The sequence below is a fragment of the Leguminivora glycinivorella genome, chromosome Z (assembly GCF_023078275.1).
Source record: "Leguminivora glycinivorella isolate SPB_JAAS2020 chromosome Z, LegGlyc_1.1, whole genome shotgun sequence".
Lineage (NCBI taxonomy): Eukaryota > Metazoa > Arthropoda > Insecta > Lepidoptera > Tortricidae > Leguminivora > Leguminivora glycinivorella.
The window spans coordinates 7,009,420-7,029,748 of NC_062998.1; the positions used below are offsets into that span (position 1 = coordinate 7,009,420).

Consider the following 20,329-nt stretch of genomic DNA (forward strand, 5'->3'; position numbering starts at 1 on the left):
TACTTTTAAAAAAACTTGTATCTTCGTCTGTCAATGAAAAGAAAATTGTAGTAATTGTATGGAATGCATATAGACTTACTGCGTTTTAACTTTGAGGAACAGCGTGAGATACGAGATTTTTTAAAAGTAGTGACGATATGTATTTTAAGTAACTTAAGTATAGGTATTGTTAGTAACATTTTGATTTTAATTATGCTATGATATTATTAGTATGTGGTCTTAATGTCTAAACTATTTTAAAGATGGTACACGAACTCCTACATTCAGAAACGAGGCAAAAAAAAGTTGGTCACTGGTCCCACCAAAAGCGAGTAGTAGTAGAGTTTAATAATACACCGTGTTTTTTTTGTTTTCCGTTAAATCCGACAAGTCGTTATGTTCATTATCAGGAACCACCCTGTATATCACTTTTAGTTAAGTTCGCAAAAAAATTCATCATTTTCATACATAATAAATGAATTTATTAGTGTGAGAATAATATTCAAGTTAGTGTCAAGTGATTGACGGCACATGTCAAAACAAATAACATTAGGAGTTGGTAAAGGCTGTGACACACGTGTTCAGCAATTATCTTTATTTTTTTAATAACTTGATAATCGCAAGAGTTAAGACGCTAGTTTCTTAGAGAAATTAATTGTATTTGATCTAAAGAACCTCCCCTTAAAGTTAACGGAATTCAATAAAAACAGGGTGTATTTGTTTAATGACACACTTATCCATATTGATATTATAACATTACGCAACCTGCAGGATCTCAACTTATCAAATAATAAACTGAAATAGATATCATACACGAAAAAAACAAAACGAGAAGGCCCACTGGTGGCCGAGCCGAGAATCGAAGTCCTTGCCACTAGAATAGAGTTGGTCAAAGGCGCCTAGCCTTATCAGAGATATCAGACACTAGAGAAATTTCGTCGGGTACCACGGCGGGCAGGTTGTCTAGTGGTAAGGACGTTAGCCGCGCGTATGCTGAAGACCCGGGTTCGATTCCCGGCTCGGCCAACAGTGGGGCTTGTCGTTTTTTCTTTCGTGTATGATATCTATTTCAGTTTATTATTCGTATATGTGACTACTTCAAAAACAACAAATCAAAAAATAAAATAATTTGATTTGTTCCCTAGTTGTAAAATCAAGAAATAAGGATATGTTATGTGTCAGTTCAGTCACACCTATAGATACATGAAACACGTTAGACGCACGGTGTATAATCGAATTACCTCCGGCCGAGCCCACCGCGCAAGGATGCGTCCAGTATCACGTAACAGTGTGCTGTATTATTAGTGCAGGGTGTATAGTCAGCAATGTCATCAACTACAAACGTGTCAGTTGCATACGACAACTGCACCTCTAGCTTTGCTGGAACACAACAATAAGCACAATGAAATGAAAAATATTTATTTGCTCAGGGGCCAATTTCTCGAAGTTACAATTTACAAGTGGTAGTCATATGACAAGTTGGAAAGAGACTTCCGCTTGTAACTTGTAGCTTGAGATGACGTAAAAAATCCGATCTCTGCTAATATATGACAAGTTGGAAAGAGACTTCCGCTTGTAACTTGTAGCTTCGAGTGACAAGCCTTGTATTACAAGTGCGCGAACTGTCAAATCGTATGGGTTGTCATGGAAACACACTTGTAATACAAGGCTTGTACCTTTCGAGAAACGGGCCCCAGGGGTCCAGTAGTACCTATATCTCAAGCTCTCATTATCAATTTATTATTGCTATGTACCATAGAGGAATAAGTAAGGGAAGAGTTGTAACTCCTAACTCCATACATCAGTAAATGCGGGTTATTTGTATAGATAGGCATAGTTAAGTGACATCTAGCGACAATCACACGTTAAATAGCGTGAATGTACATGCCGGCGGCCGCGAGTTCGCGGACTATTCAGTGGTGACGACCTTCGCGCGGCGCAATAGAATTCAATATCGGCTGCTGCGGTCCGTTTGTTAATGTAGCTAAGAATTTAGAATGGCGGCATTTTGTGAATATCAAAGGAGTGAGCCTTCTGTACTTGTACTGTTATATATTCTGTATAATAGAATAACCACCGCTACCGAACTCACCGCACAAGGATGCATCGAGTATCACATAACCCTGCAGTTGTATTATTAATTGCAACGCCATTGAACTAATCTATTATGACCTTATGATACCTATGAACTAAATGAACACTTACTGAGTAACTATAACACGACATTGGTCTAAGCGCGACAGCGGTGAGCGGCGGCCATACATTGGAGCAAGACACAGCGATGGGACTTTTCATTCGCACGTATGGCTGCCGCTCACCGCTCTCGCGCTTAGACCAATGTCGTGGCCGAGCCGTAGAATAGTCTTATTTGACCAGACGAGATCCTGACAGATTGAGAAGGCGTTTGATCGTCGGATCAGTGGAGGGAGAGACTGGGGGGGCATCGTAGAAGAGCAGGAATACCCACGCGCGGGTCCAGCACTATCAAGAAGGTCACTCGCGTTGGGCTCCAGGGATCCTTTAGAAAGGCAAAAGATCGGCCTGAGTGAATTTATTAGGGATCACGACTACATAAAAAAATGACATTCTGTTTAGTCCGTCAGTTAGATCGTCCAAACATACTGAGTACATATTTTTCGCTTTTTCTAATTAATGAAAAAATACAAAGATATAGTGCATCAAATTTCGGTAGTGGGGCCTTGTGACGTCACTTCTAAGTAAAAATTGTACCTAGGCCTAACGTCACGCGGAACTTCAACGAACTGTACCGACGTCATTTTTCATTCGTTTTTCGAGAAAAAAGAAAAATACGTGTCTAATATTCTTTGATAATCTAATTGACGGACTAATTAATTTTTTTAGTCGTCTCGCCTATTTGGCCCATGTTTTTAATTGTATATATGTTAAAATTGTCAAATCTGTTAATTATATATATGCAATGCGAATTGCGATTTATTTTCATTGCGCTGCTATGCTTGCTATGCTGTTACACTTTTTCTAAACTAACCTGAGTATATGCACCGAATTGGACTTGACGCAAAATAAAATGTCAATCTGTGAAAGACAGGCTTGCCTTTCCACCAGAATGTGTTTCAATCATGTTCATTGTTCCACAAAGCGTAGCGTTTCAACACAGATTATTTTTATCTGATTTTCTTGATATTCTTATTTTTAAAGATCTGGAGCCCATCAAAAATTTCCAAAAACGGCCTTATTGATTATGGCGCAAAAAAGGTGTGGTATTCAAAATTGATAACAATTAGCCAAAAAACTAAACGGTCCGACACAGATTTGTTCATTGTTATTTATTTAGATTCTCAAATTTCGTTACGATTGATTAAGTTTTGAATTAGGAAGCAGACAAGCAGTCGAGAACGGAACCTCAATTTTAAAGATTTTTTCGCAATATCTTTTAACCGAGTTGTTCTGAGTCAAGGGCGGATCCAGCTTCGTGCCCAGGGGGGGGGGGGTCACGTGGTAAAGGCCCCCCAGGCCCCCCGGGAGGGGTCATGTGGTCTATTTGTATGGCCAGCCTAGGCTCCAGGGGGGGTCATGACCCCCCCGCATGTCCTGAGTGGATTTTTTTAGATAAATCTAGTTAATAAAATTAGTATATTTGAAAGGGGGCTCGTTTCCATTATAGCATGTTCGCTCTTGTAGCATCTTAATCGTAAAATGTCAGACGTCAGTCGCAACTCGCAAAATTCTAAAAACAGTATAAAAACGTGAAGTCGTACACTTAATACGAAGTGGGTACAAGCGTGTTAACGACCATCGAATGAATTCAAACCTACTGCCGTTTTAAAGTGACCTCACGCCCTCTAATGGCTGCATGGGTAACCTGCTATTACCTTTTGAATATTTCAAGCGGCCCACAGATATATAAAACCCGAAGTCGACGTCCACGTTTTTTAATACATTAAGTACCTGGCCGATCGAGCTTCGCTCGGAGATCTATTTTATTATATATTAGGCTTCGGAAATGAGCATAAAGAAATCGAAAATTTTTACGCACTTGTATCGTAATGTACTATTTTCTACTCGTTGACCTTAATCTGTCAATTAGGATACCACAGACTAAACTATATGTGCTGACTTTTCAGTGTTGGATAGTCTTTGACACTTAGTCAACTATAATATTTCATTACACTTCACTTTAGTTAACTGAAAAAAATCAAAAATAGAACTTCATACCAGTTCTATACTAATTTGCGATACCTGGCAAATTCTTCTGCATCTGAAACACATTTTTTTATCTATCGGGTTATCGACCAATCAGAGACGGTTATTACAAACAATTGGTTGCCAGGTAATTTGATGTTCATACAACGGTGAACGATGCTATTAACATTAATTTTATCTTGAATGATAATATTTTCGTCCATTGATGATGAAGATGATGACTCATAGAAAAAATATTGTATACAATAGTCATATAATTAAGCTTTTCACTCTCGTACCGTACTATTAGCCACGTGGCAAGCTTCGTGGCCTAAACATGGTACTCGACTGAAAAGCTTTGTATTATATCACGATTGTAGAAAATACTATTTTCCCGGGACGCAAGACTAAGCTACGATTTTTCACCCCGACAACCACCACATATTTAATTCCGAGATTTTTCACTTTTTTTTTACGGCCAATATCTTATCTCAAAAAACATGATATTTTCCGTATTAGGTCCTATTCCCCTTTTCGTTTTGGCGTTGGTTTTAGAGACACCCGGTATGTCTGCAAACCCCTATCCCATTCATGTAAATTGTGGCCCATTCGGTATCCACTCATGGTAAACTTGACCTTACGCCTTTGACACACGGTCGACGGTTAGCAGGACAATTGGTGAGGCTACTGAGGTGCACCGACCGAATTAGGTACTCCACTTAATATCAATTTAGTCGTGAGAAGGTGTATATGTTGGATGTGAATACGGGTCTAGCTTTCGGTCAGAATGTTGTGAATGTTGTGATACGTATTCATATCACGAGAGTCTTCTTCTTTTTTTTTATACCACGTCGGTGGCAAACAGGTATACCTACGGTCCGCCTGATGGAGAGCAGTCACCGTAACCTATGCTTGTCACATGCGCGTTGCCGTCCCATTAGAAACTTGTACACTCCTTTTTGAAGAACCCCCTTCTTCTCTTCTTCTTAACATATTTGCGTCTGCTGCCCTCTTTCATGGATTTCCATTCCGTTCTCTATGCGGCGGTTCTGTGTCAGGTCGGCCCTACCGTCTTTTTCCGTGCTCCTCAACTTGATTTTTAGTCGTCTCATACATGGATGATACTGCCAAAAGCTCATCTTTCAGCCTGTTCAAGTATGTCGTCGGCATTTAATTTCTGAAAATTTGATTCCTTGATTTCAAATTCTAAATGACAGTCTTGAACCCTGTTTTTCATAACTGTTAATGCCTGTTTTAATTTGCTATATTTTTTAATGCATGCCTGGCCTTTGTACAGCTTTTTAGTTCTCCTAATATACCTATTAATCTTAATAATATACCCTATGAATTCTGTCAAATTGTGTGTCAAAAGGTGGCGCTAAAAAATCGAGGTATGATTCTTAGTATGAAGTATGTAAATCCTATGTAAATTATCCTTGGTATTACCAAAGACATATAACTTCGTATAGACAGATAAAGCCTAAGAAAAAAACGTACCTCAGTACCATACAGAAAAAGGTACGGTGGCCTAGATGGCATTACCAGGGATCGGAACCGGTTTCAAAATATCGGTTAATATTGTTCGTAAACAGTTCAAATTTATGTTCTGTCATTAACCGGTAATCTACAATAACGTTTTGACAGAGAACAAATCAATTTCGGTTACCTGTATTCAAGATGAACAGAATTTATTTCGTTCCGTGAAGTTTATTGAACGGGTTAATAAAATGACATGCTGTGTCAAGTTTGACAATAAATTTATTTACATATCTATAACAGCCTCTTCAACCAGCAATACACTGATATTGCACCTTTTTATTGTGAAGTTATAAATCGGTATGTCAGACATTGACTTTTTAAATGAGGAGGCACACTGACATTTTATCCCACATTGAGTAATTATTAACATAATTACTAAAAGTTATCCCACCAGGCGGCGCCTGTGCAAGTGTCTAGCCATGTCACTGTCATTCATATGTAAAAGAGAGAAAACAAATATCATCTTCTCTCTCTCACGTATGAAATTCTTCATCTGTGCAATGGAAAGACGGGACGGCGCCATCTGTCATAACATAACTTTTGAGTGTGCCTCCTCATTAAATGCAATAATTGATACCTTTAGCCAGAGACTTCGGTAGAAAGAGGTTATATTCATTTATTACATTTTAACTCGAAATTATGAAAAAAAATCATATTTTATTTTACAAGAAAAGAAAATAAACACCGTGGGCCTGAATAACCCGAAAGATTTTAACCACATGCATTTTTGATGTAAAAACAAAAAATATTCTATGACTTTTTTATTTTTATTTCAAAGATACTTTTAACATAATAGTTTGGCATTACACCTTTGGGGTACGCTCAGCTAGTTGGCGCTAATATTTGACATTTTAACACATATCAAGCTAAGAATATGGGCTAAATTGTCAAAACAGGTTCAAAAGTTTCAAGCTTGTGTCAAGAGATGGCATATGCACTGTGATTACACATTTTACCTTGTCAGTAACTCTCTATAATACTCGATCCTCTTTGGTATTACTCACCCCAGCAAGTCTCGAAGTACATTTACCTAGATTTCTAGGAACTAATAAACATCAAATTACATCCGCTGCAAATCTAGGGTATTAATAAACCCTAGATATTGCAGCGCAAAGCTTTTAAGGTAAATCTATTTGGCTATGGGATTCATTTCCGAGGGAGATTTTGAATCTCGCTCACGGGATTTTGTCACCAAAATACCGGTTGAAAACGGTGACTTGCTTATTATTTTCAGTGACAATTTTCTGAATTCGAACGCGTGAGACTCAAAAAAAAAACATTCAGTCGAATTGAGAACCTCCTCCTTTTTTTGAAGTCGGTTAAAAAATCGGCCTGTAGAACAATATTAGCTGATCGATATTTCCGATATCTTATTTAGTTAGTGCGCTTTTACTTTATACAATATACACGGTGTAAAAGGTTCTTCGCGTTATCCCGGCATTTGCCACGGCTCATGGGAGCCTGGGGTCCGCTTTGACAACTGATCCCAAGATTTGGCGTAGCCACTAGTTTTTACGAAAGCGACTGCCGTCTGACCTTCCAACCCGAAGGGTAAACTAGACCTTATTGGTATTAGTCCGGCTTCCTCACGATGTTTTCCTTCACCGAAAAGCTATTGGCAAATATCAAATGACATTTCGCACATAAATTCCGAAAAACTCATTAGTGCGAGCCGGGGTTTGAACTCGCGACCTCCGGAACGAAAGTCGCACGTACTTACCGCTAGGCTACCAGCACTTCGTATCGTAAATCGTAATGTATGTACCAAAGAGGATCGAGTATTACAGAGAGTTACTGTTACTGTCAAAGTAAAATGTGTAATCACAGTGCATAGACTGCCATCTCTCGACACAGGCTTAAAACTTTTTAACCTCAGTTTTGACAATTTGGCCCATATTCTTAGCTTGATATGTATTAAAATAAAATGTCAAATATTAATATTAGCGCCATCTAGCCGAGCGTTCCCCAAAGGTGTAAACCTAATACGGGCGAACCTCTTAACGGTGGTGAGTATAGGACATAAAAATGGAATTAGATAACTTTTACTTAAAATTGATATATTTTTTTTATCCATACAAATTAATTCGGCCCGCAACGTAATGCAAACACACTCGCGTTAAACGCTCGTTGACAGTTGTTATTGATTGTCATCGCAACCCCTTTTACAGTACATTGCTGCTGGGATTTTTTTCCAAAATTAATCATGGGCTGGAAATTAAGAGTAACTCAAAAACACCTGTTAATTAATGATAACAATATTGAATTATATGCCTGGTTTCATTTATCGCCCTTATTACGTTTACGCACTGTATAATACTGGTATATTGAACCCTGTCTGTTCTAGCGACGGTAATACCCACCACAGTGTGAATGCTCACCGCCTTTGTAACAGGATTATTACCCCCACAATTGCAGTGACCTATGTTCATTACATTGCACACAGTTAGTCTCTGTTCCGATACGCGTAAGTGCTACAATAGTGTGGATGAACTCGTGCAATTATGATAAAATGTAGAAGGAAGAGTAGCCAAAGGAATTATGTAACCACTAAGTAGGTAATGATATGCTCATGTAAAATATATAAGAGTGAAGTGAGACTATAAGTGAATTTAATATTTACACGGTGTATACCGTAATAAATTTTATTTATTGTTTATTCTGGGCTTGTGGAAATCTCTAATGTTTGTTAGATAATGTGCATACATAAGCGCACGCCTGTATTCCTAAATGGCGTAGGCAGCGTACATGAAACTGCTCAGCTTCAGTGTCACACTTGGCAATTATGAGGTTGAGAGAAATTTTTTTTTATACATTTATAAGTAAAAATATAAAATTAAGATAAAATTGTGGAAAACAGAAGGTTCGAAATGAGCGGCGATAAATTTAAACTTGACCGAAGGGAGTGTTCTAAATTGACAGGAGTTACGAATTTCCTTTCCTCGCGTGTACGACGTTTTTCAGTACATTTGGCCCTTTAAAATTTCGACCTGACAAAAAATGTTCTATACTTCGCGAACTAGTACGGGCAAAAACACCCTATACAGTATGCAGTATTATTTTACATGTGTGACGCTGAAAGTACTTGATATCTTTATTAAAAGTAACATTTAAAAAAAATTGGTATCGCTTAATTTTTTTTTTTTTTTTAAATGGAACGTTGTCCGTTCCGCGTAAGCTCTGTCTGAAAGTGACTTATTCCGCAATAAATAATAGTTGCATGCACTGCGAAACCCTTTTAAGGTTATTGCCCCTTTTGCCTTTAGGTATCTATTGTAGAAATGCATTGTTTCGCCGATGCATCGACTATTTTATTAACTCATAACTGCAACCCATTATGGACAATACGGTCTAGTGGAATTAAAGCCTGACCAAGAAATATATGACTTGACAAGAGGGCGCTGTTATTCTAATGTATGCGGTGACAGTTCAGTATTGTATGAAAATTGTTTCATTGAATTTCCGCAAAATGATGAGTAGTCATATATTTCAGGCAGGCAAGCATGGTCGCGCGATAAATGATGAAACATTAGGCCGTCACTTTCTCGCAAGTGCGATAGGGACGACAATATAATATCACATCATCTCATACATTAAAATGCGACCGACTAAGATCGCGCATACACTACACTACACCACACATAGATGGCGCCACAAAAAAATGTCTTATAGCTTTCGATTATACTTGTAGATGGCGTTGTGTCACTTTTGACATATATTTATGGCTCGAAAGTGACACTTAACGCCAATCTACAAATAATCGATGGCAACAAGGCATTTTTTTGTGGCGCCATCTATGTATGGTGTAGTGTATGCGTGTTCTTAGGCGGTGTATAGGATGGTATGATCTTCTTATATTTAATCTATGATTTAATTTACGGCACATAACGGCGGTAAATCCTTCTTTTTCATAAAACTTTAAAAAATATGCAATGGATTTAAATCTTAATGAAAAATATGGTTTATCTCTATTACTCAAATTTAATACAAATGATTAAGACAAACTCTTTAATAAGTATCCAATTTATCTCATGGAGGTCGCCGAATAAAATAGCTAAATATTATTTTCGTTCCCGGTCACTCCAACGTAAACCTATTTCTGTATCAACGAAACCGAATTTAATTCTAGACTAGATTCTAGGCAGAAACACAACTCTCTAATTCATAGATCATACTTCAGAAGGCCAGTCTTGTATGAAACTCTAATATTATAGTCTCATAATAGAACCGCTCAAGGCTGTATTAATATTTAATTGATTGAGAATGCATAGCGATTCCCACGTTTGTATTGTGAATACAGAATAGCAGCAGGTTTCCACCCTCTAACCCACTAAAGGCACTAAAAATAAATTGGTTGTAGAATTTGAACCAGTGTTATACCTTAAATCGAGCAATTCTTGTATATTTATTTATTTATATATACCGACGATCTCGGAAACCAACCACTCTATTTCGCTGAAATTTTTTTGTGGGGGTTTTCGGGGGTGAAAAACCGATCTAGGTAGCCTTAGATCCCGGAAGACGTGAATTTTCGAGTTTTCATGCGTTTTTCTTTCGCGTTAGTAAACGTAAAATATGGTCGTTAATTTCGCCGTCAGCGCATCGACGGCACGTAGGTAGCTCAGTTGTAAGAGGGTCGGTCTAACATTCGTACGCACGTCGGGTATCAGGGTTTTGAAACCCGGCCAGAAATAAAGCTTTTGTTTTTTTTTTTGGATAAGAAGTGTTTTTTAATCTAAACACGTGACATAATAAAATAGTAGCTACATTCACACGTCAATCACGCTATTTGACGCGTGATTGACGCGTGAATGTAGCTAGATGTCACTATAACTATGCCTATACAAATAACTCGCGTTTACTGATGTATGGAGTTACAACTCTTCCCTTACTTATTCAGACGATAGTTCTTGACATAAATCGGTCTTCTGTTTGTTTTATGCCAATCCTAATATCCTCCCCATATTGACTACATCATAGAATCTATATGCGAATTGTTTAATTGAACTTTGTTCCTTACCAGCAGCCTAGCAAATATTCTTAACTCTAATCTCTTTCCAGGTACAAGAACGCGCCGGCGCCCCGCGAGGGTTTCCTACTGCGCAAGCGGCTGTCTGACGCGTCCAGCGCGCGTTGGAGCGGCCTCAGTTCCAAGACAACTTCCCTTGGCAGTCTCGGGGCTTCCGCCCCCCCGCCGCCTCAGCTGTCCCCGCACACCACTAGCTTTGGCAGGTGGTCTACTAGCAGACTCAACTCTAACCAAGTAAGTGCACTGTCCATTCCTGCTGTATAAGTTTGGTTGAAGTGTCAGAGCGTTGGAGTGACCTCAGTTCCAAGACAACTTCCCTTGGCAGTCTCGGGGCTTCGCAACTGTCCCCGCAAACCAACAGCTTCGAAAGGTGGTCTACTAGCCGACTCAACTCTAACCAAGTAAGTCTACTGTCCACTCCTGCTGTATAAGTTTGGTGGTTGAAGTGTCTGCGCGTTGGAGCGGCCTCAGTTCCAAGACAACTTCCCTTGGCAGTCTCGGGGGCTTGCTTGATTCTCTGACCTTAACCAAAAGTTTATTCACCTCTTTCACCTTTACCAAAATCACATTGAAATATTGTCATAGTAACATTTCCTCGATATAACACTTTAAGTTCTCGCGCTTTGTACACATATTTAAAGTCACATACAGGTCGAACGCGATTAATTAACATTATTTTACCTTTTTTCCCAACGTTTCGGCCAGGTTGCACTGGCCATGGTCGCGGAAGACTGATGTCCCAGCAAAGTGTCACCGGAGATGTAAGCACCACAAAACTACCCGATATTAATTTATATAAATGTTCGGGGTAGACAAATAAATATAATCTACCCGCTTTTAGTTAATATTTATTTCCCACCGCACAACACACATGCACTCACAACATCCGCGCACTGGTCCGAAGATAGATCTTTTGGTTTGAACATTTGAATCACTGGTCCCCATGTTGGCGATAATCTATACCCGTCTTCCCTGTTAAAGTCTTTAGGATATTTTCAACCAGTTTCAGTGCAACCTGGCCGAAACGTTGGGAAAAAAAGGTGGCTCGCTTTCCATACAAAAAACATCTACCATTTATTTAGTCACCGCACACTACAACTAAATAAAAATATGCGCATACATCTACTATACATTATCCGTCGTCGCGGTAGTGAATGAAATACATTGTTTCATACAGAAATCATGGACAAATCCATGTGAATTTTTTATTAATTTTACGTAAATGTGCGTGCCAAATTTTGTGTACAGACACAGAGCCGTCATATTTCGCGCATTTTTAGTTGACATTGTCATCAGTGACATTTGGCTCTTGACAAGTAATTATTTAAAGATATTGGTTTAGTTAACTCAAGCAGACTCAGAAATAATGACGCATTTTGTCAACAAAGATACATATCGTGTATTTCGACACTGCTAATGTAAATCGAAATGGCGTCTCGGTCAAACGACCGACTATGATGCAGAAGATCGTGGGTTCGAGTACGAAGTTTTTTTTAATCATTTGAACTTTTATGGATTTATTAAGTATTTTTTATTTTTTTAATGGAATATTTGACTATTACTATATTGCTTTCCTATTTTTTATTTTCATACAAAAATACAATACAATCCTTTATTATGCCTTTGTTGATAAAATAAAATATTACACGTCTGGTATAATACATTATGTACATAGGTCATAGTGTGGGCATAGTATTAGTAAAGTATTGCATTTACTGAGCTGGTTGACCTATGTTATTGTTGTGTGAATGTTTTTCTTCAACAACTAAATGGTTATATACAAGAATATGGGTAGCTTTTGCACATTGTAATTTTTCCTCAGTCACCCGTTGACCACGAACGCTGTAAAGTGTTTGAAACATCGGGATGAATTTTAAACTCATACTCATTATACGCGATTTAATCCGTTTTCATAGTTTTTATTTCATGAGTAACTATCGCGGTAACTGAAGACAATATTAACTAAATGGTTACAAATAATAATTATCATCAATATAATCTGGTCCAGGCAGGCAATTATGGTCGCGTGATAAATGATAAAACATCTGGCCGTCCCTATAATCGCACTTACTAATAGTGCGACAGGGACGGCCTGATATTTTATCGTCTATCGCGCGACCATGCTACACGTGCTGTACTAGCTTTTGCCCGCGGCTTCGCTTGCGTTAGAAAGAGACAAAAGTAGCATATGTCACTCTCCATCCCTTCAACTATCTCCACTTAAAAAACATGTCAATCCGTCGCTCCGTTTGGCCGTGAAAGACGGACAAACAAACAAACACACATTATCTTTGGTGAAACAACGAATTCTTCCACTTCAGATTATAGAGTAACCAGCTTTTCCCATTTATAATAAACTAGCTTTTGACCGCGGCTTCGCTCGCGTAAGATAGAGACAAAAAGTAGCCTATGTCACTCTCCATCCCTTCAACTAAATCCCCTTAAATAATCACGTCAATTCGTCGCTCCGGTTTTGCCGTGAAAGACGGACAAACAAACAGACATTTCCCATTTGTAATATTAGTATGGATTTGACATTTAAATAATTATATATGTATAGCCCAATTTCGTCGGTAACAGCGTGTTATGTAATGGCGTCGTTGGTGAATAGTCGTCTGTCACGCCGTGAAGGTGCGTTCAATTCCCAGGATTCTATAAACTTTTTGTATTTTTTTGGATATAAATTTCGTATTTTTTATTGACCGAGCAAGAATGGAGAGCCGAAGGTATCAATTTTATCTTAGAGAACATATTGATTTTTTTATTGTAATTTTGATTTTCTATTTATTAAGTTGAGATATAAAACACAACTTTTAATACCCTCGCTAAATATAATATTTTATCGAAATTACTCCTTAGATAAAAAAAGTCCACTTGAGTTTTTAAAGCATTACGTTACTCAGTTAACTATTGCATTTTCATTTACTAATTTAAGATTTCAAAAGCGATTTGAATACCCTTGCTCCATCGAAAATAAACAATTAGAAAAAAAAAACATTCGAATCGTAGTTTAGAAACTACTCGTAAAATTTATCTATACTTTTTTGGAATTTTTTAAAATATCAGATTAGGATAATTATGTTAGAAATTCTGAGTTCGACGAACCCAAAAATTATTACCATGTAAGAGAATAGGTTTTTAATCTTTTTTGTGGAAAACGCTCAGTAACTACGAGTACATATACATTTATGTATAATAATAAAACTAAAAATAGTGTCTCATAGTGTTGTGTTCCTGCCGGTGAGTAAGGCTGCCAGAGCTCAACGAGGGTATGTGGTGCTGACGACGGGAGGACTTACGGAACTAATTTGTTCCGTCTATTGTCCTTTGAGTCGTCGGCAACCCAAACCCTCCTTTGAACTTGTACACTCCTTTTTGCTGTGCACACGCAGCAAAGGGGAGTGTACAAGTTTCTAATGGGGCGGCAACGCGCATGCGACACTCTTTGAGTTGCAGGCGTCCATAGGTTACGGTGACCGCTTTCCATCAGGCGGACCGTATGCTTGTTTGCCACCGACGTAGTATTAAAAAAAAAAAGAGAAAAAGTCCTGGATTCGAACCCAGTACTTCCATGCAAATCATGCGATGGCACGTATTTACCGCAAGGCTATTTAAACAAGCTGTCACCGCGTGAAATTATCGACTAGAAGGAATACAAAAACACTGTTTGTATGTGTGAGTGGTACTTAAAAATAGTGTAAAATAGTAAATTTATCTACATTAAGGGGATTAACGTTACAATGAGAAGTTGAATGTTTGTTGTAATACGTCAATTTTAATATTAAATGTTCGCGAAGCATAATTGAAAGTATATAAATGCCTGTACAACTCCACGAAAAAAATAAGACTGGTAATTTGCAGATTAACGCCATCTAACGCAGCCTGAGCTTCGGGTAACCTAAGCGAGCCACCTTAATTAATCGCGTTCGACCTGTATGTGACTTTAAATATTTACTCGATAATCTGTCAAACGCAAATTACGCAAACAATTCGCTCGTAAAATGCAATTTAATTTACCATCGTGCTACTCCTATTTCGACGACCATTTCAGGAGAATTTGTGGCATAGAAATTCAATTATTTGCCTTATTGGAGTGGTCGTATTTGATTTCATTGCGTTATTAACGTGGTTATGTGTCATTGACACTGATTGGATTATTGTGATGAAATTTAAATAACGGTCGAATATTATTTCGGTTAATATTTGGTATTAATAATGAGTCACGAATAAAAATATCTAAAATATTAGAAGCTAGTTCTGTGTCGTGCGGCGGTGGGTTGTTAAATTTGTCGGAGGATGAAAATAAAATCATTATAATGGAACAGGAAACGTAGAATAATGTGATCAATAATATTCCAGTGGAAAAATCCTCTATAGCAAATTATTGAAAGCTCTAAATGGCTCTAATGTATTCGTTTACATATTTTGAGTTTATCTATACCACACCTCGGACACTGGCGATCAAATATATATGAAAGAGGCGCGTTCCTAGGCTTCCTAGCACACAGTCTAAGGCTCTAAGCTCGTGTTGGTGAACGCGTACTATGCTTGTATGAGTGAAATATGACAGGTCGACTGTTCGCGTTTTTGACAGGCGGTAAATGTGAGGTAACCGAGAGGGGATGGGCAGCGCTTTCAGCGGGGAGCGGGAGTGGCCATACTGTATGATAGTACTCTTTATTATACTGTGTCTATACATAGGTCCAATCCAGTAGATGATTTTTGATTCCAAGTAGTTGTAAAGATTACATATTAGTTTTCCTTCGTATTTTCTTAGAAACGTTCGTATTTGTCGTGCTAGTTTGGTCCATTATTTTTTATGTATTGAGACAAAATAGAAAAGCATGAGAAGTTCGTGAGTATCCGTGAAACTGCCAAGGAAAAACATCTTAACTACATCTGTACACAACCTTAAACAAATGTCCGTCGTGTGAAATGCCCGTGTCGGCAGGCCTACCAAGGACACCTCTCTCACTTTGACCATGTCTTTGAAGTCTTTAAATGCGAATTCGCGAACTTCTGTATTCGCGGTAGGCCCTCCGACAGAGTGACGCGTCCTCGTGCCAACTACTGCCGTGCCCGTCTTAATGGCTTCTCCAACTAACGACCCTCTTTAATGTCCACTTTTTATGACAGACATGCTTTGCGAAGTAGTTAGAGATTGAGGCAAGAAGGCAATTTTAGGAGCTTTTATTTAACTTGCTAGGTTTGTTTATTTTTAAGCATTAAATTAGCAGAAAATAATTAGTAGAGACCCTTTCATTCACTCCATCCACTTTTGCAATGAAATTCTGTTAAGAAAATAATACAACAATAGGGTCACATATCGTGTGCAGTGTACTTTATTATTCGCATGTCTTTCCCATCAGGGAAACCCGTGCCATGGGATGGGAGCATGGGACGCACCCTTTTGACACTTTTATGAAATAGCGGTACATCGAGCGGATGCTGCCCTTGCCCGTGCCATGGGATGGGAGCATGGGGCGCACGCACAGGCAGCACCCGCCTGCAGGGTGTAAGGACTATAGTTTATTGTTATTAAGTAAATTACCGCACGTCTAATACTTATCAGATTTCTAATCAATGAAAATATATTATTATCTACTCCGTGGCATAAAACATAAAAAATCTACAGCGGCTTGGCTCCTAACCTAACACACCAGATATTTTTATTTTATTTATGGACTTTCAAGAATGAAATGCACAATAATGACGTACGGAGCGAAATAGCGGAACGTGAAATATTCCAATGCTGTCGCGTACAAAGTAATTGAATCCTTTCACGTTTCATCCTTCGTTAGTGTTGATTGTCGCTGCGAATACACACAGCACTTTTAGTCATTTAGGCCATACTAATGACCGCTTCTTGGCCTTTTGGCAAAGATCAAAATGTAACATCACTGGGTACCAAGTACCAATGTCTTAGGCATTAGGCACAAGCACTCCCTTGCAAATAAAAGAGACACGGCGACATTGTTTGCTCACCGCTGGGCAAGTAACTATAAACATCGCCGTGTCTCTTTTATTTACGCGGGAGTGATTATCTTTTGTTTGTTTTTATAGCCGATAGCTCATAATTTACTAGCTCGTGGTGGGACCAGTGCCTTATGCTTCGTAAGCGTATCGCTTTTCTTTAGTGGCACGACAAATCAAGACGGCTGTGTTTCGATTGCTTCGTCAGGGCTATCCATGTTATTTATTTTTGGGCATTCTCCGCAGTAAGATCGCAACTCCCATAATTTATGAGAAATAAAATGAAAATAAAACTTTCTGCGCTGATGCAGCGCTTATGTAATATAATATACAAATATCGAATGGAACCGCTTGTAATTTAAGTGAAATAACTCCAAGATATTCTAAACATTTATTGTAAAATACGTTACGTGATCGTGAATAGTAAACGCTTCGTAATTCTCATAATGCAAAGCCTGAAATTTGTAGTCTATGAATAAATAGCATCGCATTTGCATGCCATTTATCATATGCAAACTGACAGTTCAAAACCTACTTCAATTATTTGTTTCTTAAAAGAGAATAATAATTGTAGCTTACAACGTTCATATTTAGAGCTTGTTATCAGAACATAGTACTTGTATAACTAGAGATAGGTAGAAATATAATTTGTATCATTAAGAAACGTCTGCGAGTGATACTACATTTTTATTTTTAAATTTATTTTATGAAAAATACATTAAAATATGAAAGAAAAAAAATATGAAAGAAAAGATGTATTCTTATAACAAAAGTATGTAAATGTAAATAAATTACTGCTCCACCGATCAATCAATAAATTTAAACGGTTCGACGTCATAACTTCAGCAAATATTGCGGCTGAACTTTTGCCGAAGTGCAGTTAAATAAACTTCATAAATTTCAAGCTCTTCAATTTGCATTTTATAGCAGAAGTTACCGATATAGGTTTTTGTTTTTACCCTTTTTCTGTTTATTAAAGTTAAAAATACACGAGTATTTTTAAGTAATAGTTAAAACGTCGCCAGCGGCACAGTACCAGCGGTGAGTAAACAGATAGGAGAATCGTTTTTTTTCTGATGAACATCAAAATAAACCTTCAATGCTTATAGCGCAATCTCTTTTAGATTAAAGCCGTATTCGCAGAGAGCTTAGATATCGCTGGACGGTATTAAAACAATTTAAATATACTTCAAATGTGCTTCAAATCCTTAAAAATAGAGGAGCTCTATGAGCAGACATGTTTGTTTTGTGTATTTCCATTAATGTGTACCAATAAAGAATACTCGATGTATCTACCTATATATTTTTACAAAACATTGTAAAAATGTACACCTCGGCTTGCCAGAGCAGTTGCTATGATCAACTTAGCCACGGAGGCCTACTGTATGCGTGCGAACTCTTCTATGCATTTCCTCAACTCCCAAACGCCTTAGTGCGTTTTCACACTATCCGATCCAATATCGGATGTAGGACCGATATCCCATACATTACAGGCGCCATCTTGGATTGTTTCCATTGAAATCCTTCCGACATCCGATATGGGATCGGATAATGTGAAAACGGACTTAGGGTGGCGTATAGTGACATCTACCTATAAGAGTGCATAAGGTTAACATTGTGTTATTAAAAAATGTATCTTTCCCTCAGACGTCGCCGTGTTCGTCGACGCGCAGCAGCATCCGTGGCACCAGCCCGCTGTGCTCGCCGTCCACTCGCTCGTCGTTCAGCGCTCGTCAGCCGTACCTCGGCTGGAGGAGCCAGGAGCGGCTGAACACCCCACGGACACCGCACGAGAGGTACTTACGCTTACTTACTGCGCTGGCTCAGCGACCCGAAGTGGACCTTGGCCTACGACACTAGACTCCGCCATTTGCTCCTACCTTGTGCGATCTGATGCCAAACGGTGTTTCTGGACTAAGCTGCTTTCAACACGGTCAGGTTAGGACCCTATGGGTTCAACGAGATGCCATTCGGACTAGCAAACGCACCGGCAGTTTCAATGCAGTTGTTTTGCTTATGCGTTGTCGTTCAGCGATAGCAGACGAAGTCAAGCGTGATACAACACTCCACGAATCCTGCACGATAGGTAAGAGAATGTGTCAGAAACAAAATGCTCCAAAACTGTGTCACAAGAAAAACACGAGAAACTTGCAGCTACAAATGCCACGTATTATTAAAATTACTCACACTTAAAAATATAAATTTAAGCTTCCAGCAACAGTGTAATCGCAGAACAAACAATTAATCTGCCCAGTTTATCTGGAACTAGTGCAATTTCCGCTTAAAAACAAAGATAAAACCTGAATTACTCACAGCTTTCCATCGGATTCCCCTCAGGACATGCTCGGTTTTAAATCCCAGCTTCATTTCCCAGTTTCCAGTGAATTTCTAAACCATTCGACAAAATGTTGCACTCGCCCTACTCCGATCCACGGGGACCAAAAATGTGTTGCGTTTTTTCTACGCAAAACAAAGGACTGCAGGTCATATTGTGGTAAAAATATGAGAGCTACGTCGGAAATATGAAAACCGGTATCTGAAATGACTTTGAGTAGTTTTGGACAGGCATTTTGAAGGTAAATAGCAAAGTGATTCGAAAACAATATGTATCAAAATTCTAAACTAAAATAAAAGACCTTACTTGTCGCTTGCAATGAGGACGATTTGACAGGATATTAAGACTGGCACCAAATAGTTTGATGAAACATTAGACAAGAGTACTTCCCATCTCCCATCCCATGTTTACTAATGTTATTACATTTAATAGTGTCCATCATTTTCTCTCTCCGCTGAATCAATGTCTCTGTCGCTTTTTGGGCCCAACAACTCGAGAGGACTGTAAAGCGATCTCGCGAGCGTCGCGTCGGGCCAACATTGTATGGAAAAAGACACCGCGTTGACGCGACGTCGACGCGGCGTCAGGCTTTGCCCATACAGTTGGCCCGACGCGACGCTCGCGAGACGCCAGATGTGGGGGGACCCTAATACGAAAGACTGTTTTGTTCACTACGGAGCAAACAATTTTGGTTTTTTGACGAAATTTCTGTACGGACAAATAGTTTTTACCCAATGAACGCTCCATGGATCGGACTATAGTTTATTTTATTTACTTTAGCATAAGCCTGAGGCGCGCGCTTGTTTCGAATGCGTTTTAACAATAAGTTCTCACTGTCGTTGTTTTTGTAGTTTATTGTATTTCATTTCTTTTATAGAGAGTATTGTCGGTCGGTAATAATAATTTTTGAATATTATAAACTGAATATTATAAACACAGTTTTATGAAATTACGAAAATCTTTTTTCTTTTTATCATTACAAAATGGTCTTCTACTTGTAAAGCTGAACAAGAATTTGACTTAAGGAACCGTTATTTATAGGTTTGAGGAATTAAAAGTGCATGATGACTTCGTATTTTTGACTAAAATTGTTTTTTTTTTTAATTTTGGACTTCGAAAACGTTGTTGGCCATTTTTGCTGTTTTCAATATTTTTTTTCGGTTCATTGAACAGTAATTAATAAGAATTACATGAGCACATTGTATATGTGCTTCAATAGCAGCTTATTTATTCTTGAAATATTTTACCTTCGATATAAACATGTGAAAACCTTTAAGACTTGGAAAATATTTGTAAGATATTTTTCACAACATAAA

At 38.3% G+C, this 20,329-nt stretch overlaps 1 protein-coding gene across 1 annotated transcript in view; it reads left to right on the forward strand.

The window, feature by feature from the left end:
- The window catches only part of LOC125241531 (serine/arginine repetitive matrix protein 2), a 212,827-nt gene that overhangs the window by 167,679 nt on the left and 24,819 nt on the right, over positions 1-20,329 (forward strand). Inside the window, exons 5-6 of the mRNA XM_048150058.1 lie at positions 10,738-10,939; positions 18,326-18,474. Of these exons, the coding sequence (XP_048006015.1) occupies positions 10,738-10,939; positions 18,326-18,474 (351 nt within the window). The remainder of the gene's footprint in view (positions 1-10,737; positions 10,940-18,325; positions 18,475-20,329) is intronic.